Source organism: Pithys albifrons, chromosome 2 (assembly GCF_047495875.1).
Source record: "Pithys albifrons albifrons isolate INPA30051 chromosome 2, PitAlb_v1, whole genome shotgun sequence".
Taxonomy (NCBI): domain Eukaryota; kingdom Metazoa; phylum Chordata; class Aves; order Passeriformes; family Thamnophilidae; genus Pithys; species Pithys albifrons.
In genome coordinates, this window is record NC_092459.1 from 22,008,793 (window position 1) to 22,036,353 (window position 27,561).

Sequence of the window (27,561 nt, forward strand, 5' to 3'; positions counted from 1 at the left end):
TCTTATTCCTCATTTAATGTCACTTTTGCTGATATTTCCTACACTATAGTTTAGAACTAATGTGATCTATTCTGTGTAAATTAATCATACAATTGGAATAAAACAGAATTCCCCAGCAATGAGGGTTTTGTCCCTGCATTTTTTTCTTCCGTCTCTAAGAAGGTAGCAATATTCATTGGCTGGTGAATTTTGCCTTCTGTAACCTGTATTTTAAGTACCTTTTCACAATTTTTTTTTGTAGCAGCCTCTCCTCCATTTTGCCTTATTTCACAAAGCCACATGATAATTTTAAAAGGGATTATGTTGCTGGAATTCTGAACTGACATCAATGCAGAGCCACAATCCTGTAGATGCAAGATGTTGTGAAGATCCCTTGTTTTCAATCTTCTAAGCCTATTAGCCTCTCTAATACTGATACAGAAAAAAATTAGGAAATACGATGTTAATACACCTTTTAACAATTTTACACATCGTGCATGAAAAAGAAACAGCATGTCTCTATCTCAGACAACGTGTGGTGTCTCACACAGGCAGGAGGAATTCCTGCCTAGCAGTACCTGTTTCTCTCCTTACACTACTGGATAAAACCATGACTGAGCACCTTAGAGACATAGTCCCACATTTTGTACTGCTTGCCAAGGAACACGGAGCCTGTCTGTAAAAACAGCACTTTGGGGTACCAGTTTGTTTTTGCCTGGTTTTCAGTCTGTGCACCTACACAGCATAAAGGTATGTCTGGGCAATGGTCTGCATCCAGGTTCAAAAAAACCTAGCCTGGTTACTCCAGCTGGTCAATAACTGGATGGCTACTCAGAAGCCCTTGCTCCAAAGCCTTTATTCAGATCCTTGGCAAAAAATTTCAAAAAACAACAAAGCCTAGCATGGTCTCCTAGTTTGCAAAGTTAATATTTATTAATATCCATACAAATAATTTTATGCAGTAATTTCAAATCAACATGGATGGGACTTGCAAACTTTTCAGAACATACTCCCTTAATGACAGAGTTCTGAAACTGTAATCACAACAGATGTGATGACTTACAATTCACAGAACATTGTACTGTCCCTGGCTTATCATCCACAAATCCGTTTCGGGGGATTCTGACTGAAGAGTGGAGCCTCGTGTTTGATAACTTCAGCAAACCTAAAGATGAATAACACTGCTAGCACACCCTACTGTAATAATCACCAATGGCTCTCATGGATAGATTGTTTGTCTAAAGTCCTTGAACAGATAAGTGGTGAACATAATTTCCTATTTCTTACTGAGGATACTGATTTAAACCACCAATTTTCACAAAACTTGTAAGAAATTATCTCTGCGAATTCAGCTCTGGTGTCAAGTGTGACCAAAACAGACAAATTAATTTACATATTTCTGAGGCATAAAGCAGAGGCAAAGAGTCTGGAGAGGGAAAATAAACCCGACAGAAAACAGGTTTCAGTGAGGAATGCATGTTAAAGCCAGGATGCATAGAAGTCAACATAGCTCCTATGGAAGCACAAATCCACCTGTACGAAAATCCACCAACCAAAACCTAAATAAAGTCTTCTTTGGTTAACTCAATCGGCATCATTTCTTGTTGAGCTTAATAGCAAAGACGTTTGTAAAAATCTACTTTACTTATATTGTGTCCTTATCACCTTATGCTCTCTCTCACCTTCAAGTACAGCAATAAACCGAACTTTTGCCTCCGGACACTTCCACCTGAGTTGCACTGAAATCACTGTGAAAGGCACGAATCACAGCTACAGCTACAACAAATCTAATCTAGTCTAGATTCCAGTCTAGAACTACATTCTATGCAAATTCACATCATTACGGATATAAACTGCAAAAATATCTCAGAGTGTGTTGGCACTAAAATGTAAAAACCTTATTTTCACCATATTGTAGCACAGTGTTGAGACTGCACCTCAACTTTTTTCCCCGCAGAAATCAACAAACAAAGCCTTTTTAACAGGAAGCCTAAGTCAATGTATCGAGACCTCCTTCTGACTCTTAAATACAACTCGAACTCAGGATTTCGCTTAGTTATCCTTTACCACAAGTATCCGCTCCCGTTTGAAGCGCTGAAGCGCCGTGAACTGAAAGGAAAACTGTCTCACTCTGCAACAGCTGAGAACGTAAACAGTAAACAATCCGCATGTGCCTTTTCAAACTTTGTCCTGTGCTCTGGCAATAACCCCAAGGCGTTGCTGGCAGGATGCACCGCGAAGGGCGCGGTTCAAGCAGGATGCGCAGAGAAAGGCGCGGCTCGAAGCCGCGGGTGCCCATCGGTGCGGTCCCAGCGGCTGCCCTGTTTGCTCCAGAGGGCTCTGGGAGTCCCCGCGGGCTGCACACCCGGGCAGGAGCCGCGGGGCAGACGCGCCATGGCGGGGAGGCGAGCGGAGGCTCCGCCGCTCAGGCCCGCTCCGGTCCCGGCTCTGGCCCGGCCGCCGCCGCCGTCCCTCGCTGTGCAGGAACGCGGGTCCCCCGGCCCCGCTACGCCCACGCCCGTGCCCGTGCCCGTGCCCGTGCCCGTGCCCGTGCCCGTGCCCGTGCCCGTGCCCGTGCTGCCCGTCGGGACTCACCGCGGACGCGTGTCCCGCTCCGGCCCAGCCCGGCCTGCGGACGGGCCCCGAATGGCGGCCCCGCTGCGGCCTCGGCCCGGCCCCTGCTCAGCCCCCGGCCCGGCGGGGCTCCCCGCGGGGGGACAGCGCCACACGACTGCCAGGCAGGGGGAGCAGAGCGGGCGCGGAGCTGTGCCCTAACGAAAATATATAAAAAAAGGAAAACAAAACATTTCTGGAGCTTCTCTCCTAGGATGAGAGACTGCAGGAGCTGGGCCTGTTTTATCTGGAGAAGCCAAGACTTGGAGGGGATTGCATTAATCATAGAATCACAGAATCGGTTGGGTTGGAAAAGACCTCTGAGATCATCAACTCCAACCCTTGGGCCAACTCCAGTTCATTTACCAGATCATGGCACTTAGTGTCATGTCCAGTCTCAGTTTAAAAACCTCCAGGGACAGTGAATCCACCACCTCTCTGAGCAAACCATTCCAATGCCTGATCACTCTCTCTGCAAAGAATTTTTTTCTGATATCCAACTTCAATTTCCCCTGGCAGAGCTTAAGCCCGTGCCCCCTTGTCCTATTGCTGAGTGCCTGGGAGAAGAGACCAACCCCCACCTGGCTAGAACTTCCCTTCAGGTAGTTCTAGACAGTGATGAGGTCACCTCTGAGCCTCCTCTTCTCCAGACTAAACAACCCCAGCTCCTTCAGCCTCTCCCCATAGGGCTTGTGCTCCAGTCCCTTCACCAGCCTTGTTGCTCTTCTCTGGACCCGCTCAACACCTCAATATCTTTCCTGAACTGAGGGGCCCAGAACTGAACACAATACTCAAGGTGTGGCCTCACCAATGCAGAGTACAGGGGAAGGATCACTGCCCTGGTCCTGCTGGCCACGCTATTTTTGATACAGGACAGGATCCCATTGGCCTTCTTGGCCACCTGGGCACACTGCTGGCTCATGTTGAGCTTCCTGTCAATTAGTACCCCCAGGTCCCTTTCTGCCTGGCTGCTCTCCAGCCACTCTGGAGCCTGTAGCGCTGCAGGGAGTTGTTGTGGGCAAAGTGCAGGACCCGGCATTTGGCCTTACTGAACTTCATCCCATGTATGTATCTAAAAGACAGGTGCCAAGAGAAGCACCAGACCCTTTTCGTTGGTGCCCAGTGACAGGACAAGGAACAATGGCCATAAATTAAACCACAAGAAGTTTCACCTTTACATGAGGATGAACTTTCCATCGAGGGTGGCAGAGCACTGGAACAGGCTCAGGGAGGGGTTGTGGAGTCTCCCTCTGGAGACATTCAAAACTCACCTGAACTCGTTCCTGTGTCACCTGGTCCAGGTGACCTGCTTTGGCACAGGGGTTGGACTGGACAATCTCCAGAAGTCCCTTCCAACCCTCACAATTCTGTGATTCTGTGGAAACAAAACCCAGCCAAACAAACAAAAACCCCGTGCTGATGACCAGCCTCTCTCACATTCCAGAGAGAAGCTTAAATATCAAAATGGGAACACAGAAATACTAGATTGCTGAAGAATATCAACATTTTAAGCACTGCTGGAGGGTCTCAGCCTTCCTCATCTAAGCACCTGCAGCTCTCCCTGGCTCTGACAGGGTCAGCCTAAGACATAGGAGGGGGACAGAAAAAGGGAAACAAGGAACAAATACTGGCCTCAAGCACTTGGTTATCAGAACTGACTGTAATAATGATTCAGCAAGTCTTAGCTTCTTTTTACACATCATCATTTAGCTTTTACAAATAAAGCATAAAGTTATTTTCCAGGGTTTGCAAAGACAGGGTGAGCTGGTGCTGTAACTCAGGACCACAGCGTTTGACAATTCATTAGAAAAGATGTGGGGAAAAACAAAGCTCTGGATGCTGTCCCACATCCCCCTCCCCCCCCATCAGAAGGTAGGCTTTACACCTACATGAATAAATAGTAATAAAAAGAGTTACATTTCCTCCTACAGATGGGCATGACTCTCAGAGAAGCCAGGAGAAGCGGTTTACATTTACTCACATGAGATTTCTACTTTAAGCCACCCCTATCACATCCCATGTACACAATCACGTATTAGCACCTACCCAGTCCTGTCCGTATTTTGCTGTTTTCATAGGCAGGGCTTCTTCACTCCCAAAAGAATCACAGAATGATTTGGGCTAGAAAGGACCTAAATTATCATCTTGTGCCAATCCCCCTGCAGGGACGCCTTTCACTAGACCAGCTTGCTCAGACCCATATCCAACCTGGTCTTTAACACTGCCAGGCATGGGGCATCCACAGGTTCTCTGGGCAACCTGTGCCAGTGCCTCACCATCCTCACAGTGAAGGATTTTTTCCCTAATATCTAATATTTAATATCTAAGGAGAGGCACACTCAGGCAGGACAAAAGCAGCTTTGGCTCCCACCCCAAACGAGAAGCAGCACTAATGATAACCAGTTGTAACCTGGATCAGACCATCTCAGAGCCTCAGGAGGTGTTGCTGTGTCCTCTCAGCTGCTCACACAGGGCCCACCATGGTGCCAGCGGCAACCAGAGCCCCCAGCTCCCACCGCCTCCCACTGCTCAGCCAGGGATCGGCACCGGCCCAGCAAGGCAGCCCCTTATCCCCTGCACTCTCCTCTCCACAGAGCAGCTCCACAGACAGCTGGATCCGAAAGCCACTGCTGGCCCCTGCATCGCCATTCCCCGCTGCCGAGGGACGCCGAGCTCACCTGCCCCTCCGGAGCACTCACACTCCTCCTCCTCCTCCTCCTCCGGGAAACACTCAGCGCAGCACAAAAGCACGGTGGTGCACAGGTCCTACATAAAGATTCCTACACGTGGTTCTCTTATAGAACAAAATGACTGTGATACGCTTTTCAAAAAGACGAGTTTAGTCCTATTTTAGAAAACTTGACGAGGCGTGTGCGGATAGCAGGTGGTACCTGTGCTCACTGAGCTGCACTGGCAAAGGGAAGGGCCATGAATTCAAAGGTCACAGCACCACTGTTATCTCCACTGCGGCACTGAGCGCTCCCTCGTTAATCCGTCGGTAATTCGCCTGTGACAAGGCCCCGGCCTGACCGCGGTCACGGCGGAAATCGCGGTTCCCAGACATCACTGCCTTCCCTCGGCGCCCGCCCCGGCATGCCGCCTGCCGGGACCGCCGCCTGCGGGACTACAGCTCCCGGCAGCCTCTTCTCCGCCGTCCTTCCCCCGGGGCGCCGCTGCGGACTACACTCCCCAGCGGGCCCTGCGCGCCGCGCCGCGGGCGGCAGAGGCTGCGCGGGCCGCGGTGCGCGCTGGGGCGGGGAGTCCGCACTGTCGCACGTCGCAGCGGCCGCGCGGGGGGCGGCGCTCTGGCCTGGCGGTCTCGCCCGGGCCGTGTCCCGCCGCTGCCGCCGCCGGCCCCGCTCGCCGGGAAGATGGCTGCCGTCCGCAGGGCCCGCAGGGACTCCCGCTGCGTGGTGCGCTTCTCCGACCGAGAACTCTGCTAAGTGCCCCCCGCGGGCAGGGAGGACACACGGACCGAGCGGGGGAGGAGACCCCCGGGACGGGACAGCGCCGCCAGCATGGTGAGCGCGCCTGGGCGGCGGGGCTCGGCCGCCGGGCGGGGGCGGGCGGCGGGACCGGGACAGCGCTATGTGCCTGGGGCGGGCCCCTGGGACGAGCTGCTGCCCCGCAGCCCTGCCCTGCATGCCGGGCGGCGGCTCAGGGAGCGTGCGGGGGTCCCACCCCGCCCCGGGGAGGCGCGGCCGCCCCTGCACAGCACACCGGGCTGGGGGGGCGGCTCCGGAGCGACCGAGCGCTCCCTGGGAACACCTGAGCAAAGCAGCGTCATTGCACAGCAGCGTGCCCTGCCTGTCTGTTTCTCCCCTCGAAAACCTGATAGCGTGCAGTCGTTCGGTTATTTAAAGGGCTTCATCGGCCAAGCACTCCAGTATTTGGGTTTGTCATTTAACGTATCAGAAATACAGCTTGGTTCAGTATTGCTTTTTTGACTGCACCTTTGTGTGGATTCAGGTATTCATGATGAGGACTCAACCATTCGAAGTTAAACCATTTACATCACAGAGGAGCTCTTAAAACGGCTCACCATTGCGATTAAAACTTTTATCTTTTAACACGGTGTTGCTTCTAACATATTGACCGAAAAATGGAGCGACTTTCTCATTTTTTTAATAAAACCAAGAGGAGTGTTAGTTGATGGTCACTTTGTCGTGCTTGCTTCTTCCTGAGTTCTGTTTCGTTCACATGTGGCCCTGTTCAACTGGTGACAGCTTAGAACCGTTTCTGATCATGGCTTTATTTTGCTGAATCAGAGATCAGAACTCTTAAAGGACCTGGCATCACAGTCAGTTTAGTGAGCGGTTGTTGTACTCTGAGAAAATCAACATGCAATTATTGATTGCAAAACAAAACTGAACTGTGCAGATAAACTTGTTTTGTATTTGGCAAATGATTTCTAAAGCTTTGCAAGGAAATCAGAATCAATCTACTCATGTGCCTTCTTTTTTTACAGCTCACCATCTGAATTTGGATGTTTACTTTTGACATGTTGACCTTTTAGTGGGTTGACAGTCTATGACTTTTCTCATGGAAAATTAATCGAGCTGATCTGTACACACAATCATGTCTTGCTTTCAATCAGGATAAAGTCAATGCTCCACGTGACAGCTGACTTTGCAGCAGTCAGAAGACCAGCAGCATAAAGATGAACACTCCAGATTTATCCACTAAGTAGGGATTACAATACAGTGTTCTGTGAGTTTTAGAAACTATAACTACGACTTAAGTCAGAACAGGGGCAAGGAGCCAATTTTTTCACGTCACAGTGAGCTTTGCATGTGATCTCATGAGCTCTCTGCTACTGAAGGTCCTTTCTTCAGCAGTGCCAGTGTTTGCTTGCTTGTTGTACCAAAACCTTGGGGTTTCAGCAAATCAGACAAATTGTGGAAAGGTTGTTAGCAGAGAACAGTTTTACAGTCCAATTTAGTGTGTGGTAGCAATTAATTGCTTTACTGGTAAATTTAGAGGGGTGGCTACTGCTGACAGAAGACAGACTTTTGACATGAGAGAGACTTCAGATCACATATGAACACAGTATAGAGGAGGTAATGACAAGTCAAACTTTGGTATGATGTTCTTTGGCAGCTTTAGACCGTGGGCTACGTCTTCATAGAAATTTTTGTTTGAATTGAGGTTTAGGCTTTAAAGAGCATCAAATGACATTTTGGATGCAGTTGGTCAGTACCACGTCTGACTGTGACTCAGACATGAAGAGGTAGGGCAGTTGAACAGACACGACGGGAGGAAAATCAGTTGAACAGATTAGTGAAACATAAGCTTTCTGAACATGAGGTGAACTTCTGAAGTAATTTTAACTCTTAAATTAGTTTGTTTACAGACTTCATGAGATAAGGTTTTAGTGGGCGTGCCTTTATGCATTAGAAGATAGTGTGTTGATTTAGTTTAGAAATTGCTAGTTTCTGCATTTTGCAGCTAAAACCAGGCTTATTCTGCCCAGACTGAGAGCTGGGGTTGGTTAGCCTGAAGAAGAGGAGGCTCAGAGGTGACCTCAGCACTGTCTAGAACTACCTGAAGGGAAATTCTAGCCAGGTGGGGGTTGGTCTCTTCTCCCAGGCACTCAGCAATAGGACAAGGGGGCACGGGCTCAAGCTCTGCCAGGGGAAATTGAAGTTATTTGCAGAAAGAGTAATCAGGCATTGGAATGGGCTGCCCAGAGAGGTGGTGGATTCACCATCCCTAGAGGTTTTTAAACTGAGATTGGACGTGGCACTGAGTGCCATGATCTAATAAATGGACTGGAGTTGGACCAAGGGTTGGAGTTGATGATCTCAGAGGTCTTTTCCAACCCAATCAATTCTGTGATTCTATGATAATACAGCTACAAACCAGAAGCCTTGCACTCTCTGGAGGCAGAATTAGGCCTTATTCATGTCAGCCCAGTGCTGTGGTAACGTATTTACAGACATCCATTTCAGTGTTACCTCATCCCTGGGCTATCCCTGCTTGGCCAACATAAACATATTTCCTGGATGCTAAAATAATGTGGTAGGACTGCTGTAAATCATAAAGCATTAAGTGCCTGCAATTAAATTCTGGAATCAAAGCCCATGAAAATTGCAAGTTATTTACTCCTTGTTCAGTTTTACTGCCACTATTGCTTTGGAGTGTTTTGGCTCACCTGTTTTCTCTACTGGGAAATTAAAAATGTAGAGCCTTAAAATGAGAATGTAGAAACAGGCACAGTATCTATTTAACCAACCACCCAACCCTGTCTGCATTATCAATTACAAACAATAAATTAACCGAGACATCGGTGAAAACACTTTTACAGATGACAAGCCAGGAAGTTTCTGGTCTTTGGGAAAACTGAAGATGTGCTACAACTGAGCTCTAGGGAGGTGCTTGTCACCAAAACAAAGAGATTAAATGTTACTTTCCCATCAGGTTTGCCGGTATTCTGTAGTTTGATCAGAACTTCCAGATGGTAATCTCACTTTGCTTTATGTACTTACAGAACTGTAAATGTGAAACTCAGCAGGCAGTGGTAGAGAAATGAGCTTCAGCTGCAGGAAGAACTTTAAACAAATGTCTTAGTCAAGTTTTTGGGGTTTTTTTTTCCTTACAGGCATCTTGCTGCTCTTGTCATTGTAGTGGCTTGTCACTGATACTCAGAGTTTGTTTTCTGTTGTTTTACTATAGATTCCATAAATTTCAGTATATTTCACAATGAGAATTCATTTGCATATTTTAAGTTTTCCTCTTAAACTGGCTGTTTTAACTTCCTGTGTAGAGCCCTATTTTGTCAAAGGTCTTATTTAATGTCTTATTTGTTTAACCTGTCTCACAGCAGTACTGTAAATAAAACCAGCTGCCAAACTCTCATGCTAGCTTTTTATTTTATTTTCCAGTACATTTCTTGTTTAGTTTCACATCTGTATTGTGAGATTGCCCCTATTATCCCATAGCTTTCACAAAGTACCTATTTTACTCAAAGCACTGGTCTTTTGTGCTTTTGTGAATATTAAACAAATCAGAACTGCTGGTTTTCTTTACAATGAGAAGATAGTGATGAAATTCTAAGTTGTTCTACAAAGCACACAACTGTTCAATACTGAAGCTTTGGTTCTATGCTTTGACATTGACAGTGAGTGTGTTTATTCAGGTATGATGCCAGAGTACTGATGCATGGAAGCCTCCAAGTCATACATAACTAATCTGTGTTGGATGTAGGTGTTCAAAATGCAAAACCCACTTTCACTGAATTAACTGGGAAGTGCAACCAGTACCAGTAGTTTTAAAATAATTTTTATCATCAAAAGAGGAGTATGTCTAATTTATTTTTTTAATGGGTCACCATGACAGTTGTGCTTTGTGAATGTACTGCAAGGCCTTGTGCAGACTCCCTAATCACATTTGGCTGCTCTCTACTAGGCAGAAGCTGAAGAAGATTGTCACACTGATTTGGTAAGAACCGATGACAATGACAGATCTGGTGAAGCAAATCTTCAGGTATGTCTCTCATACTAGTATTTTTTTAACAAACATGGTATTGCTGTGGTTTAAGCTGCATCACTTACCCTCAGTTACCACACATTTGTTGATCTGGCAAAGCTTAATCTGTCTGTCTGTCCAAAAGTGAGATAGAGAAATTTTGTATTGTGTTCCAGGTGTCAAGTTCAATCCTTAGTTATCTGTGTAGATGAAAAGAAAGTTTATGATAGATTCGGAATTTCTGTGAAGAGCTATGGAAATTGGACAGCAGTTTCTGTATGGATCAAATTCCAGTTTGAGTTGTCACTCTCTCTTAGAGCAGAAAGGTGATAAAAGCAGTCAAGTAGAAAAGCACGTTCTCTTACGATACTCATTTCTGTGTAGTTGCTCCCAGAAGTCATGATGATTGTAAGAAACATGTAAAGTGTAACTTAAAAGATGCTGAACAAATGCATGGCAGGACTTACAACTTGTCTTCTCTCACAGAGCATAGTCATTACCTTTAAGAGAAAGGAGTAAGGTCTTATTTGTATACTATATAAATGACTGCCTTGATTATCATAAAGCTTACTATGTTTGTGTACAAATAGGTTTTCTATATTTTAATTTCAAGAATAATTGATTTCTTGCTTAAGATAACTCTTCATAAACAGGAACATCATGTCTAGAAAGAACTTTTCTATGGAATCTTAGGTCATAACCATAGTACTAATAACCCCTTCTTGAAATGCCATCATTTTTTTTGAGCTGAACAATCCAGGAAAAAACACTTATGTTATTGAATGAGACTGAACAAGTACTTGTGCACTTTTAAAAATGTATTGTGAAACAGTTGCTAACTCTCTGTGTCCAAATTCACTGAAGCCTTTTAAGACTTGGAAGTGTAAAACATAATTTTGAAATTCTTTTTTGTGTTTGTACTTTATAATTTCTCCTCAGAAGATGTACTGTCTTGAATACATGCTATTAAGTCATAATCACTTGTTTTTTTTAGGCAGAGCTCCAGATGTTCAGAGCTCAGTGGATGTTTGAGCTTGCCCCAGGTGTGAGTTCTAGTGGGTTGGAACCTCTGCCATGCAGAGCATCTTCCAGAGGGCCTGGAGTAAAGTCTGTAGATGCCAGAGGGAAACAGGAGATCGCAAAAGAGGAAAAGGTACAGAAAAATAGATGTACAATTCTAGGATTTTATTTGTGTGTGTAACTGATGCAGTGTAACCATCCTAAAAGCTAAAGCTGAATTAAATCTAGAGAAACGACAGAGGTCATTAACCTGTTTTCTCCACAGTGATGGCTTCCATAATCTTTCACTGGTTTTTCTAGTTTTTATGTTTGGCTTTGTGTCACCATGTAACAATCTGCTTTCTGAAAGGCTGTAGGTAAGGGACAAGCAGCTGGAATGTGCTTGTTGATTGTGAATTTCAGTTATGGCTTGTAGCACATAAATGTGTCTTCCTGTGGAATTATTTTATTCATCTCCTTCAAAGGGTACAGTGGGTAAGATCAAAAATAATTCTGAAGTCAAGGAACATTGCACTTGTATTTATAAGGAATTTAAGAAATGTTCTGTGTAATTTATTGTGCAGGCAAAAGAACTTTTCCTGAAGGCAGTGGAAGAAGAACGAAATGGGGCCCTTTACGAAGGTAATATGGAAGTCTGTTGTGAACACCCTCATTGCAAAGGAATCTGACACCCTCTCATTTAAATGCAAGTCTGCATGATGTCAGTGAACTTAAACTACAGTAGTCATTTGAGAGCTCAGTTATTCAGATAAACAAACAAACATGCTATAAAAGCAATCATCATATCAAAGTTCTAAGGTTAAGGTTGAAGGGAGAGCAAAGAAAGAATTTCTACCTTTCAGACAAAGCAAAAGTATCTAGAAATCTTGTGATTTAGTGAAGTCCTGGATTGCCTCTTCAAATAGAGAGCTTCTTTATGTGACTTCTGTAACATAAAATTAGTATAATGATTAATCAAGGCAATATACTATATTTCACATCCTTACAGCTGTCCTCATTTCACTGTGAACAGAACTACTTAATCCATGGAATTCTTTGTTGCTTGGCTGAGGGGGGGATTTATGATTTTTTTTTGAGGGGTTTGTGGGTTTTTGTTTGTGTTGTGGTTGGTTGGTTTTGGTTTGGTTTTATGGGTGGTTGTATGGGGATTTTTTGTTTGTTTGTTTTTTTTAATTACTATAGCATGTTAAGATAGCTTCTTTAAGAATTCCTGAAGTGAGTATTGAATCCGATAGTCATGTGAGGCTTGCAATAAATATTTCAGTTCTTAGCTTGCTTGCCCTCTTGCTATCAGCCCTAGTGAAAGTGGAAATTCAAAGTTTTGTTTCTCGTATTTAGTTTTCAGAGTACATAGAGTAAGAAGCCTGCCCTAACGTCCAAGTCCGCTGGGTCAGTAGTGGAGATACCAGGTTTCTGTTTCATACAAAAAACAAAGAATATAAGTACCATCCTGTTTATCCACTAGAGGTTTTGACCACTGTGTTTGAAGTGCAGGTTCAAAGTTGAGACATGCAAGTCTGAGAGTACTATGGAAGCTCCTGAGCTCAGCCACCTGCTGAATACAAAATTTCGTCTCCACCATGGGAAACACCCTTCCCTTGCAAGGGATTTGTGGTTGTTTCATATCTCAGATAAACTGAGAGAAATATGAGTCCTCTGTAGGTAATAAAATGAGTTGTCTCAGTTTTTAATTTACCTCATGTTTTTCCAAGGAAAATTTACTTTAGGCAAAGGTATGTTGGGTGTTGTGTGTAGGATTAAATGCACAGTAAAAAAATAGATTAGAACTAGAAATCTTGTATGTAATCTACCATTTAGGAAATTGTGCAGTAGACTGTGAAGTTTTTTCTGTGTAAATTAAAAAAAGTGAGGAAAGCAGTCTGTTTAAACATTATGTGTATAAAATGAAAGCTGTGGCTTCATGTACTTGAGTGCACTCCTTGTATGTTAAACAAAGTAGAGTAGTAACATTTGAAAGAGTTGCATTCACAAGGGTATTTCAGGCATCTGGATTGCGTGAATATGAACCCATCTTTCTCAACTGAATTTGACTTGAGACTTAAAGAAACTAAACTGTTTCTACACATACATCTGGACCTTAGAGGCACAGTCCTGTGCTAGGCACAGATATATTATTGAGCACGTTGGGTCATCTTTTTTCAGACCAGACTTTCATTTGCTAGCCTGGCTCAGATCACCAGAATCTGAGTGGCATTTCAGGCAGCTTCTGAAATCTGCTAATACCTGACATTTGTGAGACTCTTATGTGCAGCAGCTTGTTCTTGCTTAAGTACAGTCCTGGCCTTGTCTGCAAGATTAAATGCTAAAGTTGAGACTGATCTCTATTTAGCTGACTGCTGGTATTCTTCATCCTCAGCAGCCAAACAATACTACTGGTCAGTCACTGGCCCTGACATGAGCTCAAGGAAATAGGAACACTTACTAGCCCCAATCTGAGATTTCTTAAAACTCATTAGAGAAATTCTGAGCTCCACATTCACTGGTATTTTATTTGAGTTTTGATTTTAAGGGTCCAAACTGAGGAAGAAGCACTCTCTGATCTTTTCCATGTGGGAAAACAAAGAGATGTATAAATACATGGTCTTAATACTGGTATTAAAAAAGATTGAATGTAAATGCAACAAATTCATTTAAATGAAGAAGGATTCACGGAGTTGAATCAGAAGACTTTCTGCAGTTTAAATAAGTTTGTTGGCACAGGGGGATTTTCCTGAACCTCCTTCTCTACTCAGTTTTGTAGGATCTTTGAAGTGCTAAAGGCAGAAGTACTTTCTTTGTGTTCAAGAATAGTGTGCAAAACCCAATCTGTCAGTTTTATTTTCATGCCCCATAGTCTTGTGCAAGGTTACTTTCCTCACCCTCAGTGTTTAAGTGGCTTGTTTCTGTGCCTTCTTTAGTTCCAAGGGGTTTGCCATAGTGAAATTGATCTGGTTTGTGTTTGTTGTTGAAGTTTTTAAATTACAACAATATGTTATTTATTTTTCTTACACGTGTAACACTGTGTATGTCTGAACACCTGTAGTATACCAGGAATGTCATGTACCTGTGTAATTTTTCTCTTTCGTGTTCCTTGTGGTTCCTTATGAATACACTTCCTAAAATCTTTATGGCGTGTTGAGAAAGCTTTGTAAGTGCTGGGCAACAAACAACATCAGGACTTCGTAACATTTTAATGTAAAATTTTGTACTCCATAGATGAATTTGTAGTAGTTAAAGTAAATTTGTAAAAGCTGAAGCACATCAGAGATAGCTGTTTATTCTGAAAAATTACTTGATGTTTTTAGTTTTGTAAATAGGTGCTTAATGTTCCTCTCTTCTGTATTTAATTTAAACCTAAACAGTTTAGACTAAATAAGATTTCTTACGCAAAAGCGTTTTCCACCTTTTTAGTGCTTTTAGCTGAAGCCATCTCTCTGAAAACAGTCTTTTGATAAGCTTGTGTGGGCATCAGATATGCTTAAACATCAAACCTTTATTTTCAGCCATCAAGTTTTATCGTCTAGCCATGCAGCTTGTACCTGACATAGAGTTTAAGATCACCTACACACGGTCCCCGGATGGTGATGGAGTTGGAAAGAGGTGGTAAGTATCAAAATTTCCTAATTAAGTGCATAGGAGTATTGAAACATGATATTTTGTTTCTGAAGCATTTCAGTACTCTGCTGTGATATGCAGTTGTAAGTCTCTTAATATCTGGAATACTTACCTCCTCTCAGATGAACAGACTGCTTCACAGAAAGTTTGCAGATTCATTAGTCCAAGGAGGGCTTTTCTATACTGTCCTTCGAAGAGGGTTAGTTACAGTCTTGTTTGGAGCTAGTTAATTTCAGTTGGAAGGACTACAAATAGTTACTTTGTTACTTCAAAAAAAGGCAAAAAACATCAGTCACTTTGTCAGTCACTGGTTTTCAGATTTAGGATCATCTACAAAGGTGAAGGTGGCAAAAAGATTAATTTGTAAAAGCTTCATACTATTGAATAAGCATCTTAGTCAAGCAAGGGAATAATCTACTGTTCTCGTGCCGACTAACTAGATGAAAGCAATTTCAATAAGTAAAGCAATACTTTTAGAAGCTGAAATATTGTAATCTGGGTAGTCTTGTCTTTCAGCATTACAAGCATCAGAATACCCCTAGCCTCAATACACTGCATGTGTAGCCTCTTAAAGTTGACATGACTTGTGTTTGAGGACAGAATTCAGGTTAGGGCCAAAACCCCTGTTGCAGCTCACATAGCCTTGTGAAGACAAGTTTATGAACTAGAGCTTCCTGGTCCATTGCTTACTCAGCAGCCATGGATGCTCCTGATAGCTCCAAGAAATGAAGAGTTTTAAAATGTAGAATAAAAGGGAAAGTACAACCGTGTCCCTCTGGGATCACTAGTTCAGTCTTGTTGCCCCAGGGCAGTACAGCTCCAGTGCAGCAGTTGACTCAGTATAAAAGAATGTAAGATGAGCTAAGTGCTTTGTTTACATTTGTTACTTTAGTTTCCAAATGGGTTGCTGGCATGAAGTCTTTGCATTTGTGTGCTAGGAGTACTACTGGATGATACAGTACAGTCACATAAATATCTTGGTTTTCTTAAGATTATTTTCTTATTTTAGCATAATTTTCTCTACTCCATTAAGACTCTGACTTCAAAGTGGACAGGAGTGTTGTGCTGCTGGAGGATAGGAAGAATCTAGAGAGGAACTGGATCTCCAGAGGAATCTGGAGAGGCTGGATCAGTGGTCCGAGGCCAGTTGTGTGAGGTTTAACAAGATCAAGTACTGGGCCCCCTGCACTTGGATCACAACCACCCCAGGAAGCACTACAGACTGGGGACAGAGTGTTGGAAAGCTGCCCTGTGGAAAAGGACCTGGGGGTGCTGGTGGACAGTGACTGAGTCAGCAGTGTGCCCAGGTGGCCAAGAAGGCCAGTGGCATCCTGGCCTGATCAGAAACAGTGTGACCAGCAGGACCAGGGCAGTGATCATCCCCCAGTCCTCGCCACTGGTGAGGCCACACCTTGTGTGCTGTGTCCAGTTTTGGGCCCCTCAGTACAAGAAAAATGTTGAGGTGCTGGGACATGTCCAGAGAAGGGTCTGGAGCACAAGTCTTATGAGGTGTGGCTGAGGGAGCTGGAAAAAAGGAGGCTCTGGAGAGACCTTGTGGCTCTCTATGACTGCCTGAAAGGAGGAAGTTGTAACAAGGTGGTTGGTGGTTGATCTCCCAAATAACAAGTAGTAGGATGAGAAGAAATGGCCTCAGGGTGTGTCAGGAAAGGTTTAGATTGAATATTAGTGAAATTCTGTGTCTTCACAGAAAGGATTGTCAAACACTGGAACAGGCTGCTCAGGGAAGCGTATGACTCACTGTCCCTGAAGGTATTTAAAAGATGTGTAGATTTCTTAGGGACCTGGTTTAGTGGTGGACTTGGCAGTGCTGGTTTAATGATTGGACTTGATTTTAGAGGTCTTTCCCAACCTAAATGATTCTTTGAATTTTTATTTGTTTTTTTAAATCTTGCTGCATTGTTCCCAGCACTACGTGACAGTGAGGGAAAGCCAACCAGCATTCACAATTGTTTAAATGCAATACTTACAGAGATGTGTTTTTCAAGGGATTCTGGTTGTGATGGTTTTGCCTTCTGAAGTACTGTCGTAGGTGCTTCATATGATCTTGATAAGTAAAAAAATTACACAATTACATTTGGAAAAAAAATTTAGAGTGTGGCCTGTATGTAGTGGGACTCATTCATCAAAATAAAGGAAGGTATGTTCAGTGCAACATCTTGCTGTAGTCTTACTTATGATGTGCCCAAACATAATTGTCTTTTCTATACTTCAAAACCCACTGATAGGTCTACTAATTGCTTGCTTATATTCTCAGCTCATTCTATTAAGCTTGTTTAGAGTAGAATTGAATAGTATTAAAAAGTGACTGGAAGATCTCTTAACTAGCATGTATACCAAGTAAGGGGAAAAGAAGGTATTTTGTGATGAGGTCAAGGACTTGGTGTAGTTTGTGGTTCTTTGGTGCAAACCAGCACACAGCTATTAAAGGACATTATGACATACAACTTGAATTTAGATTTTTTTAATGTGGTGAGGTTCTTTTATCTCTTAGTAGTATTTCAAGTTTACTCTTTCTGTTCTGCTGCTTTGTTCTGGCTCCTGAACTTTGTGATATTTGCCTATCTACACAATAGGTAAAAAAGTAGTTTTCTTTCATTATATCACTGTTCAGTGAATAACACAAGAGTAAAAAATAAACCTTAATTGTTTTCAGTATCTTACATTGTGACAAAGATTACAAAATAAAACTTTTCATTAATGACACTTTATCTTCTGCATATGCCATATCTTAGACAATGTAAAAGACGAGATTTGTTTTTCATGGGGTCAAGAAATTGTTCAGTGACTTCAACAAAAAGTGAACAATGAACTCTCAAATCTAGAAAGAACCTGAAATGGGAAGTAAATGAAAAAACTCCAGTTGTTACTGTCAGAGGGATTCCAGGGAAGTATAAATGGACTTGATAATATTGCAGTAGTTGTTTTATCATATGGTAAAATAAGATTGCTTTAAAAACATACAGGACACAACTCTATTGAATGAGGGTAAGGCAGTGGATTGATGCCAGGATGGGGACGTGTTGGTACATTTTGTCCATTATAACAGTGTTGGCATTCCTCTTTTTCTAGTGTTGAGGATAACAAAGAGGATGACAAAATGGCTGATCTCCTGTCAGATTTCCAACAGCAGTTAAGTCTTCAGGAATCTTCAGTGAAACTTTGTCAGCCTGAGGTCGATGTCAGCCAGACCCATATCTCAGGTAGGAGTTAAGATACACTGTAAGAGTTCAGAGGCAGAATTTACAGAGATGTTTTACTCTATTAAAACACATGCCTTCAACAATGAAATGTTACCTTTAAAGAAATTCACACAGGATCTCTTTCATGATCTTGCCTTTATCACACAAGCTTTTTACATGTAGTACTACTGCTGAGTAGAATTTTCAGGATCAGAGTCATCCTTAAAAGTAGCAACTTCTAGGAACAGCATTGTTGAAGTAAACATTCCAATTTTCCTACCAGTTTTTCTTTGTTTGGCTTGCAAATACTTATTAAAATTTTTAAGTGTGAGTAAGAGAATATGCATCTTTGCATTTCTTTATCTGATTCTGTAGATTTTTGCAATAAGTGTTTTCAAGTTCAGCAAGACTATATAGCAAAGCCAGAAAGGCTTTTGAAGGTTAATAATTTGAATGCTTCAATTCTAGAACAGTTATAGTTGTAGAGAGCGTATATAAACTATGAAGTCTCTTAAAAACAGATGCCTCTAAAGCATGTTTACTTTGCATCCTGGATTATCAGTTGCTCTTGGAAATCTTGGTCTGATCTCCTCTGTCCTGCTCAAGGAAAGAAAAGAAAGTAAATGAATCCAGGTGTTTATGGACGTCACAGGAGTACAACAGTCACAGACCTCAGGAGCCCAAGGAAAAATTAGACAATACAAAGCAGTGGATTTGGCTGAATTGATATCCTGTGTTCCATTTTACATTTTATTGGCAGGACAGGGTCAGACCTCTGCTATGTAACTGACATACTGCATATATTTACTTCCCTTCCCTAGTATATGCACAATTTTTCATAGTTGTTTTTTTTTTCTTTATACAAGTAAAATTTTAGGACCAAGATCACATTCTTCACCAGAAATACTGTAATAATGTTTCTTACAGGATGTGCCCAGTATCTGAAGCAAACTGTCTAAACAACCCCAAGTTTACTAGAAACTTAGAAACATGGATGCTAAGACAGGTAATCAAAGGCTTTGGATGAGTGATGACTATCAGAATGGGAGATAAATACCTGTTTGCAGTTTTCTAAGTCTTGGTATTTCCCATTCTCCAAGACACCAGGAGTTCACATAACAAAGATCTCATAAGTTGCCAGAGACTGGTTTGTACCTTGCAGCAATGATCAGCACAATTTTTGTTCATACTGCAACAACAATTTGATGGTTGCAAATTCTATCACTATAGCAAATTTATGAATTCTCAATAGTAAAACATAGAATTAACTCAGATTCATGAAACAAGATGTGTGTTACATGAATACACAAACTGATACCTAGTGAGGTGTATGTACTTTTTATCATTGTATCATTATGAAATGTGAAACTGCAGTTTTCATTGAATTTTGTGGAAAAAACAGTCTCATTGGATTTGTGGAGGGCAGCAACACCTTTTTATAAATAAAGGCATATTTTTTCACTAAAAATCAGAATTCTGTTAAGTTGCAGTCTCTACCATGGTCTTTACAGCTAGTTATTGTGTAATGTACCTTTGTGCTTCTCAGCTATTTTTTTCCGTTGATCTCAGTGCAGTTATACTGAGTAAAATTATCGAGTCTGAAGGGCACATGGAGATACAGATCAAGCCATAGGCTCTGGAAAGCAGCAGTAGTTTAAAATACTTGAAGTGTAATTCCTGATGGTATAAGATCGGTAAATAAAATTAATACCCAAGTGAATAATAGAGAAAACTTAGGAAGGCAGAAAGTTATTAGAAAGAATTTTGGCTTTATTTCCCAGAGCTTTCTCACTGAACTCTTAATGGTAGGGAAACTATCATAGGATCAAAGCACCAAACTTAATGGTGCTTCGATGAGGATTTTGTATTACATTAGAGAAAGTCTTTCTATACAGCAGTGCTATGTGATACCATTTCGATCATTGGACCCATACCACAAAATATAACAGTGATATCTTTTCCATTTTTTACTGAATAGTTTGTTCTTAGGACCTCATATCAAATACTGAACCTGACCTGAGTTTATTTAGCTTTTCAGGCAAAAGTATGCTTTGAGGTAATGTTCCACACTTGGTCAGTTTGAAGAAAATACTGCTTCATGGGCACTGTGCAATGCATATGTTGAAATTTTGGCATCACACCTTATAGGTGTGGATATTTGTAGTCTAAACCAATGTTTTATCTAATCTTCTTACCATAATGCAATCTCAGCTCTTGAGTTTTGCTCCTTTTTTATGTGACTTTTTTCTAATATATAGTGACTTTTAAAATTAAAGGTTTTTTTCTTTGTTCTGTGGTATCTGGCTACGATGTGAAAAAGTGGGGATTTTTTATGTAAAGTCAAAAGCCAGACCTGGAATTACAGATAACCTATTGATTTATGGGTTGCCATCTAACAAGGATTTCTTTTCTCTTTGCAGCACTGCCTATGGAAGTACTAATGTACATTTTCCGATGGGTGGTTTCAAGTGACCTGGATCTAAGATCGTTGGAGCAATTATCTCTTGTTTGTCGAGGATTTTACATTTGTGCCAGGTATTGCAGATAATGTATCTGAGTGAAGCATCTCTTTGCACTAAGTATGTCCTGCTTTTCCTTGCCATGGACATTTTCATGTTATGTTCCTCCCAGTGCTAATGAGCCTTTGAATACACTAGTAAATGGTATGTTAGATAGATGACTGCACTGTAATAAAAAATGCAGCAGAATGTCTTGCTGGTTCTACTTTGTTTGCAAGTATGTGGTCTGTTGTGTTGTCATCCTCATATGGCCACACAGGGAAGTGCCAGGAGCTGCAGTGTTGTGGTTCTGCCCTTTGCTGAAAGTGGCATTGTGTCCTTGGATTTCATTGGAAAGAGGAAATGGCTTTCAGACACTTCAGGATTAATAAATTAGTCCATGATTTTCAACTGGGAGCTATTTTTGTTCAAGAAAGTTTCTTTCAGTTGCATCCAAACTAAATAATGGAGTGTGTTTCTTTGATACATAAAAGCTAAACAAGGTTTGTAGGAAAGTTACAGGGTTTGCATTTTTCTCATTTTCTCTAGAGATCCTGAAATCTGGCATCAAGTCTGTTTGAAAATATGGGGCAGGAGCTGCAATAAACTTGTTCCATATGCCTCCTGGAGAGAAATGTTTTTGGAGAGACCTCGTGTTCGCTTTGATGGTAAGCTGTACTTTTGGAAACAGTCGTATGTAACTGTGACAGAAGCAATCGGGTGGGTTTGATGCATTGTTAGACCTAAGCTGAATTTGTGCATTTGAATTTGTGGAATATCTGCAAAGAGAAAGGAAGGGTGCAAGGGATGAAAATAAAAACTTTGGTGTTTTTAAGTAACAAAAGTATACTCAAAATTTTTAGATTATTGCTTTTTTACCTTAAATATTTTGTTCCTAATTTTTATTCATTAGCTTGGGTTGAGCTGGCAAAATGCCAACTGCCCAATACAGAATCAGTCTCCCTCCCCTTCCCAGCTGAGAAAAGGGAGAAAGAGAAAAAACCCTCAAACTAGATTTAAACTTAAACTAACTAGAGATATATATTTATACTGAAAAGAGAAAATTAAAAGCAAACTACAATATAACACACACATACACAAGTTAGATATAACAATTTTCTACCTTCCACTGAAAACAGATTCCATCCCTCTAGATCTATAAGCACCCCGAAAGACACCCAGCAGGAAACAGAAAGTATAACAACAAAATGTTTCTACTTCCCCGAAACTAAAACATTCATATACTCATATTTTCCATTTCTACAGGTGTCTATGTCAGCAAGACAAAATACATACGTCAAGGAGAACAGTCTCTTGATGGTTTCTATAGAGCGTGGCACCAAGTGGAATATTACAGGTAGAGCTGTAGTACAATGAGTGAGTGAAATGTTTCTCTCTCTTAAGTTCTTTAAATCCAGCCTTTGAGATCACAGACATTAATGATTCCGTAAAACTGAATGGAACTGCTACAGTGTATAAAGCTATGTATACTTTTTGACAATAGATCTTAAGAAATAGGATTTATTATGACAATTAGAAATGAGCTTAGAAACACATTTCATCCTCAGTTATCCCATATCATGTGGATGAAGCTTAAACAGTAACAGCAGTAATACTCAGCTATAGAATTCTTTCCCCAAACCACTTCTGCTTTGCATTTCTGATATAATACATGACACAGAATACACATGATTATGCACGGAATAGCTAATTTGTAGCCAGTTGTAAAAATCAAGAGACTGGATTTTCTCAGCTTGTAAATGCTTTGCCATTTGTTTCCTCAGCCTGTTTTTCTGCTGTTGTTCATCTTGCTATTCCCAGCATTTATTGTTCCATTCTACTGTCTGTTCTGAGGCAGGAAGCTTTTCATAGAAATCATTGACTCTCATGGCTATTCTATAGCCTCACAAACATTAGCACCATATCTGAGTACTGTAAAAACTGATCAGATCCCAGAACCTGGAAAAGTTCATATGCCATTGTCCATTCTGTACTGGTACTGTAACCAAGATTTTGTTGCATTGGTCTCAGTCAGTGCTAGGAATGGAGAAACTTAGAGGTCAGTTTTGATTCCAGGGTAGCTGCCTTGCTTTGATAGAGGTGACAAAACTTCTCAACTTCTGCCCTCTTTCGTAACTTTTCATAACTTGATCTTTTAATCTTCAAAACTCTCCTTTGATTTCTGATCTCTTTTTTCTGTTATGTGTGAAGAAGCATGGTTTTGAGTGCTGTTATCAATTCAGGTAACATCCTGTGATTTTAAAAACAAACAAACAAAAACAATAGAAAAATTAGATGTTTTCTAGGTTTGTCTTGTGTAATTATGTTTTTGCAGGTATTTGAGATTCTTTCCAGATGGTCAAGTGATGATGCTAACAACTCCTGAAGATCCTCAATCGATAGTTCCTCGCTTACGGACTAAAAACACAAGGTTACTGAAATAAAATATTTGCCCCCACAGTTTTCATTTTGCTTTTACCTAGCAATTTCGATTTACTTTCATCTCAGATTCTATATCCTAGCTTAGCAAAACAAGAGTAAAAACACAGTGCCTTTTATAGTGTGTTACAGGTGTTTATATTTTCTTGTAAAAACTCCCCAAAATGTTGATTTTTATGCAAAGATATTTTGCATTTTAGTGGCTTGATTCAATTTCCTTTGTGGGTTATATGATTTTAAATTTTTAAGGGAAGTAGATGGAAGACTACATGCTATTAACTTGGTGGCTTTAGAATTCTTCTAAAGACACTGTCATGTTATTGACTGCCTTCTCACTTCCTTGGCTGAAGGAAAGTGAAGATTTTGGTGAGATATTACTAAATTATTTCTTCTTAATGTTTGCACATAAAACCATAGAAAATTATTTGCATCTTCAGAACAGAACTGTTTGTCAGAAATCTGAAAATATTTAGCAGTCAGCTAAGTAGAACTATCTAACTTATCTTCATTGCCCTATTTAGGAGAGTTAGAAGCAACTTAACAAAATGTTTTCAGCATTTAGTATCATCAATGAGCCTGGCACTTTACTAAATAGAAATAAGAGATAGTTTCCTTAATTATGATATGCTGTCAGTCTTCATTTCATTGCTGGTGTTTGTATTACAAGTACATCGCTCTTCTGAGACACAGAGTAGTTTTACATCCTTGACATTATCCTCCTTTTAACCTTCCAGAACGGATGCAATCTTGCTTGGTCATTATCGCCTTTCCCAGGAAACAGACAATCAAACCAAAGTATTTGCTGTAATAATGAAGAAAAAGGAAGAGGTAGGTAGAAGAATGAAGTAGAGGATAAATGAGTCAGGGAGGGTTTTTTTTAATAAGTTTTTTCTCAAACTGAACATTTTTTTCTCAAGCTGAATATTTTATAGGACCCAAAGGTTGCACTACACCAAAGGATTAAAAATTATTTTAATTTTTTAAATGGTTTGAAAATAAAATGTAAATAAGTATGGTGCTGTCTCTTACATTTTTCCCCCAAATCTGTAATAATCTTTTATTAAGGCGAATAGATACCTTGTTCACCTTTGAACAATGGTTCTCCCCCTTAGGCTTAATTGCCATGTGTGGTACTACTAGGTGTCAGGGTTGTTAAAAGGAAGGAAGGATGAAGGAGGTCATTTTCTGAGATCCAGTTTGACTGTATGTGGTTAGGTTCCAGAACATTAAATAAAACCAGATAAGCCATATTTGTTAATTGAATTCTGAATTATTTTGCCAACTTATTTACATCACAAAATTTTCTAATTACCAAAGTGCCTGTCAAGAGAAACTTCTGAAGAGTTAAAGTGTTACAGTGAGTTTGCACAGTCTGAGTGGTGTCTTCCATGCTTACATTGTTTGCTGTGTCATCTACATTTGTGTATTTTCAAGGAATGCCAGTACTTGCTTTTAAATATGAGAGTTTAACAATCTGGCCTCACAAGTACTTAGGCCTCAGGATAAAGAGTTGCACAATGTCATGAAACTCCTTATTTCTCTGTACAGAAACCAGTTGACTACCACAAATACAGGTATTTCCGCCGTGTTCCTGCACAAGAAACAGATCACAGTTTTCATGTAGGACTCCAGTTGTGCTCCAGTGGGCGCCAGACGTTCAACAAACTTGTGTGGATACATCACTCTTGTCACATAACTTGCAGGTGAGTAAATGGAGAAAAAGAGCAAAGAAGTATGTGTATGTATGGCCAAAATTCGTGAACGAAGATTTGGGATGGGCTCTCCTCACGTGGGTGTGCCCTTCCAGCCTGTGCAGTGGATTTTTTAGGTGAGGCACAGCGTGTGTAGAACTGGCCCCACCGTCTTAAGTCCTGAGGTCTGTTTGCCACGGCCGAGTGAGCTTGGACAGTGACAGTGAAGTCCTCGGGACTGTCACAGCACCCAGTACTAACCGGGGCTGACCCTGCTGAGCATCTGAGATCTGACGGGATGCGATGTCAGGGAGGCATTGAACTGCCAGGGACAGTCCCTACTGAGACTGAAACTCAGATCCTTGGGATTCAGAGTCCAGAGTGCTCTCCTGTATGCCACGGGACCGCCCTGTAAAGAAGTATACTTAAAATACATGTGATCTTAATTTGTCCAATATTCGGTACAGAAGATGTAAAGACACTGAGACTTAAGCGGCTTTAACAAAATGTCCTGAAAACAGTAACTGGTCCTGATTTGATACATCAAAATGAACTTTTACATTTAAAAATCCCAAGATTTTAGTAGCCTGTTCTAATGATAATAGGCAGTTTCCTAAGTAGTAGTGCTACAGTATTTTAGCCTGTTAAAGGATTTATGTACAGTTGATTTCAAAACTGAATCAGGGTTGAATGACTTAGTGTAGTGCTACTGAAAGAGCATGGAAAATGGACTCATTAAGGGATGTTTCTTTTCCACTGTGGGTGTTCAAGCTAGAGGTGTCTGCACTCATCATGTGAGAACTGTAACATTTGCAGACTATTTAATTCAGCAATGTAGAATATCTGTGTGTGACCAGCTGTTCTTATCACTAACCAGGCAAGAGCCATGACCACTGCACTTGCAGCTGATGTTCTAAATTACTGGCAGGTTGATTCTCCAGATGTTTACTGTTGGGTGGATTTAGGCCTTGTCTTCCAGTGTTCTTAATCTATATATTCAGTATTTTGGTAGGGACATAGCTCATTTGTGAGAATGTAAAATATAGGAAATAAACTGCTGGTGGTTGGAAGTATAGAAAACTTCCTTAAACAGAAAAATTGCTTTTACAAAAACTAATATTGTCATACCTAATTTATGAAGAAGTGACAACATTGTAGACATTCTTTTCAGCAGGAGGTTTCTGTGCTGCTCAGATTCTACTCTAGCTCTCAGTATGATGGTGCCCTTTTGAAACTACAATAAAGATGAGTATAAAACACAGCTAAGAGGATCTGTGCTTGTCCACGACCAGAAATACTTGGGTTTCTTCTCTTTAAAGTGAGCATACAAGTTTTTACTGTCACTTTGTATTCAGATTCAGGGTTCTAAGTGAAACAAATAAAAGGGGATTTTTTTACTTCAATATTAATATGACTTTAATATCCTGCACTGTTTTCAAGTCTTGGAGCTAATAATAAGAGTCAAAATGGAAACTGGTTTCTTCGATGTGAAAGTAGAAGTGAATTCAATATAGTGTGATATGGCCAACATTCAAATGTTTTCAGAACAAGGCAGTACAAAAGACACTTTATTCCATCTGGAGTTTGTTGCACACACTGTGCTGTACTGCACTGACTGCATTATTGAGGGACTCGAACAGCAACTTGTGTTTAATTTAATTTTTAAATGCTCTTTACAGATCAACTGGTGAGACAGCTGTTACGACTTTTGACATTGACAAAATGTACACCCCCTTGTTCTTTGCACGAGTGAAGAGTTTTACTGCGTTTTCAGAAAAGCCACTCTAAGAAACACCATCTCCTCTCACAACTTTTGCATGAGTTAAAGGTTGTAGCTAATAAGCACTTAAGTTATAAATGTGTATATATTTGGAACATTTTAAAATTCTGGGTAATTTTATGAAGGCAGTGTGTTCTATTTGATTATGAATGGCTGGGATTTTGTTTTCAGATCAAGCTTACACCTTTTATTTGTGATAAGAATAACAAAATTTTGTTTTGTTGTCTTGGTTTTGGGGTTTTTTAAACAGATTTTATGATTCAGTCTGCTTAAAATGTGGGTCTTCATCTGCCTAAACATTTGATTTGTTCGAAAGGAACCATAGGAAAATCTCACTGTCCATGGGACAGTGTGTGTGATCTCTGGTGAAGGCTTGAAATGTGGAGAAAGTTGTCATCTTTTAAACTGTGTGAATTAAAAGAACTTCAAATAAATGTTTTCTTTAAATTAAACTTATTTTGTTTGCCTTTAAGATCTGGCACTTTGTCAACATCAACCTTAAGGAAAGTCAGTCAAGGGCAAGCACGAAGTGTAAAATTTAACTGCAGAGGTACATCCCCACCAATGCAGTGTTGTCAGTTGATCATGACTATAATTTGGTATTGGCAGAGGTTCAGTGGAGCCTGCCTTCTCCACGGGATTTGCGTGGAGGGGAGAGGGATGTGGGCAGTGCATTGTTTCCTTGTACTCTAGGATGAGTTCGCAGGTACGTGGTCCTGCTTGGGAAGTGTCACAGTGCAAGGGTGAAATGCTGGTGCTTGGGCCAGGTCTGAATGTGCAGGTAAGCAGGGCTCGCTTGGGCAGGACTGTAATGTGTTATAACCCTTCGTCTAACCTCGCTACAGATGCTGTAAACCCTTTGAGCATTTGTTGTACTCACATAAACTTCGAGGCTGCTGTAGACATTCAGGTGCTGTGTACTGCTAATCATGAAGTGTACCTTGAGGTTTGGTGCAGGTGCTGTACGCTGCTTCTCCTGCATATGTCGCTTGGGGGGGTGGTGCAGACATTGTAATGCTGCTTATTATGTGTGTATCTTGGATTCTGAAAGAAATGAAGCTTTTCAGTGTAGTTTTTTTTAAGCCATTTTGCATAATTCACCTTTGACCATCTTGTTTCAAAATACTGACCTGGACTTGAGGACTAAAATGTGAAAGCTGTGGCAAGAACTGTACTTGTTCTATAATTAATAAAGTGTATCTTTGCAAGGAGCTACGTGATTAAAAAGACATCAATAAATCATTATTTTGAACATGCAA

General features: G+C 41.2%; 2 protein-coding genes across 10 annotated transcripts in view; one reads left to right on the forward strand and one right to left on the reverse strand.

The window, feature by feature from the left end:
* CILK1 (ciliogenesis associated kinase 1) overlaps window positions 1-5,696 on the reverse strand; it is a 28,184-nt gene extending 22,488 nt beyond the window's left edge. For 2 of the 9 annotated variants that reach the window (XM_071548477.1, XM_071548475.1), the window contains exon 1: window positions 5,484-5,696. The gene's annotated coding sequence lies outside the window, so the exon portion shown is untranslated. Of the gene's footprint in view, window positions 1-2,574; window positions 3,114-3,863; window positions 3,968-4,638; window positions 4,655-5,270 lie in introns of those variants that run through there. The other 7 variants (XM_071548470.1, XM_071548469.1, XM_071548476.1 and 4 more) reach the window with 5 other exon arrangements.
* Window positions 5,697-5,867: 171 nt separating this feature from the next.
* FBXO9 (F-box protein 9) lies at window positions 5,868-27,561 on the forward strand. Its single transcript, XM_071548478.1, has 13 exons — window positions 5,868-6,113; window positions 10,000-10,077; window positions 11,054-11,212; window positions 11,643-11,700; window positions 14,583-14,682; window positions 17,785-17,915; window positions 20,315-20,429; window positions 20,942-21,060; window positions 21,659-21,749; window positions 22,728-22,823; window positions 23,566-23,659; window positions 24,380-24,534; window positions 26,202-27,561. Exons 1-13 carry the CDS (start codon window positions 6,111-6,113, stop codon window positions 26,308-26,310), a joined length of 1,308 nt encoding a protein of 435 aa, XP_071404579.1. The 5' UTR covers window positions 5,868-6,110; the 3' UTR covers window positions 26,311-27,561.

Bases quoted from the DNA above. Each gene is read 5' to 3' on its own strand.
- FBXO9 (XM_071548478.1), top strand. The intron at 17,916-20,314 runs GTAGGAGTTAAG...TTCTCTTTGCAG, and splicing joins CAGCCAGACCCATATCTCAG to CACTGCCTATGGAAGTACTA. The intron at 23,660-24,379 runs GTAGGTAGAAGA...TTCTCTGTACAG, and splicing joins TAATGAAGAAAAAGGAAGAG to AAACCAGTTGACTACCACAA.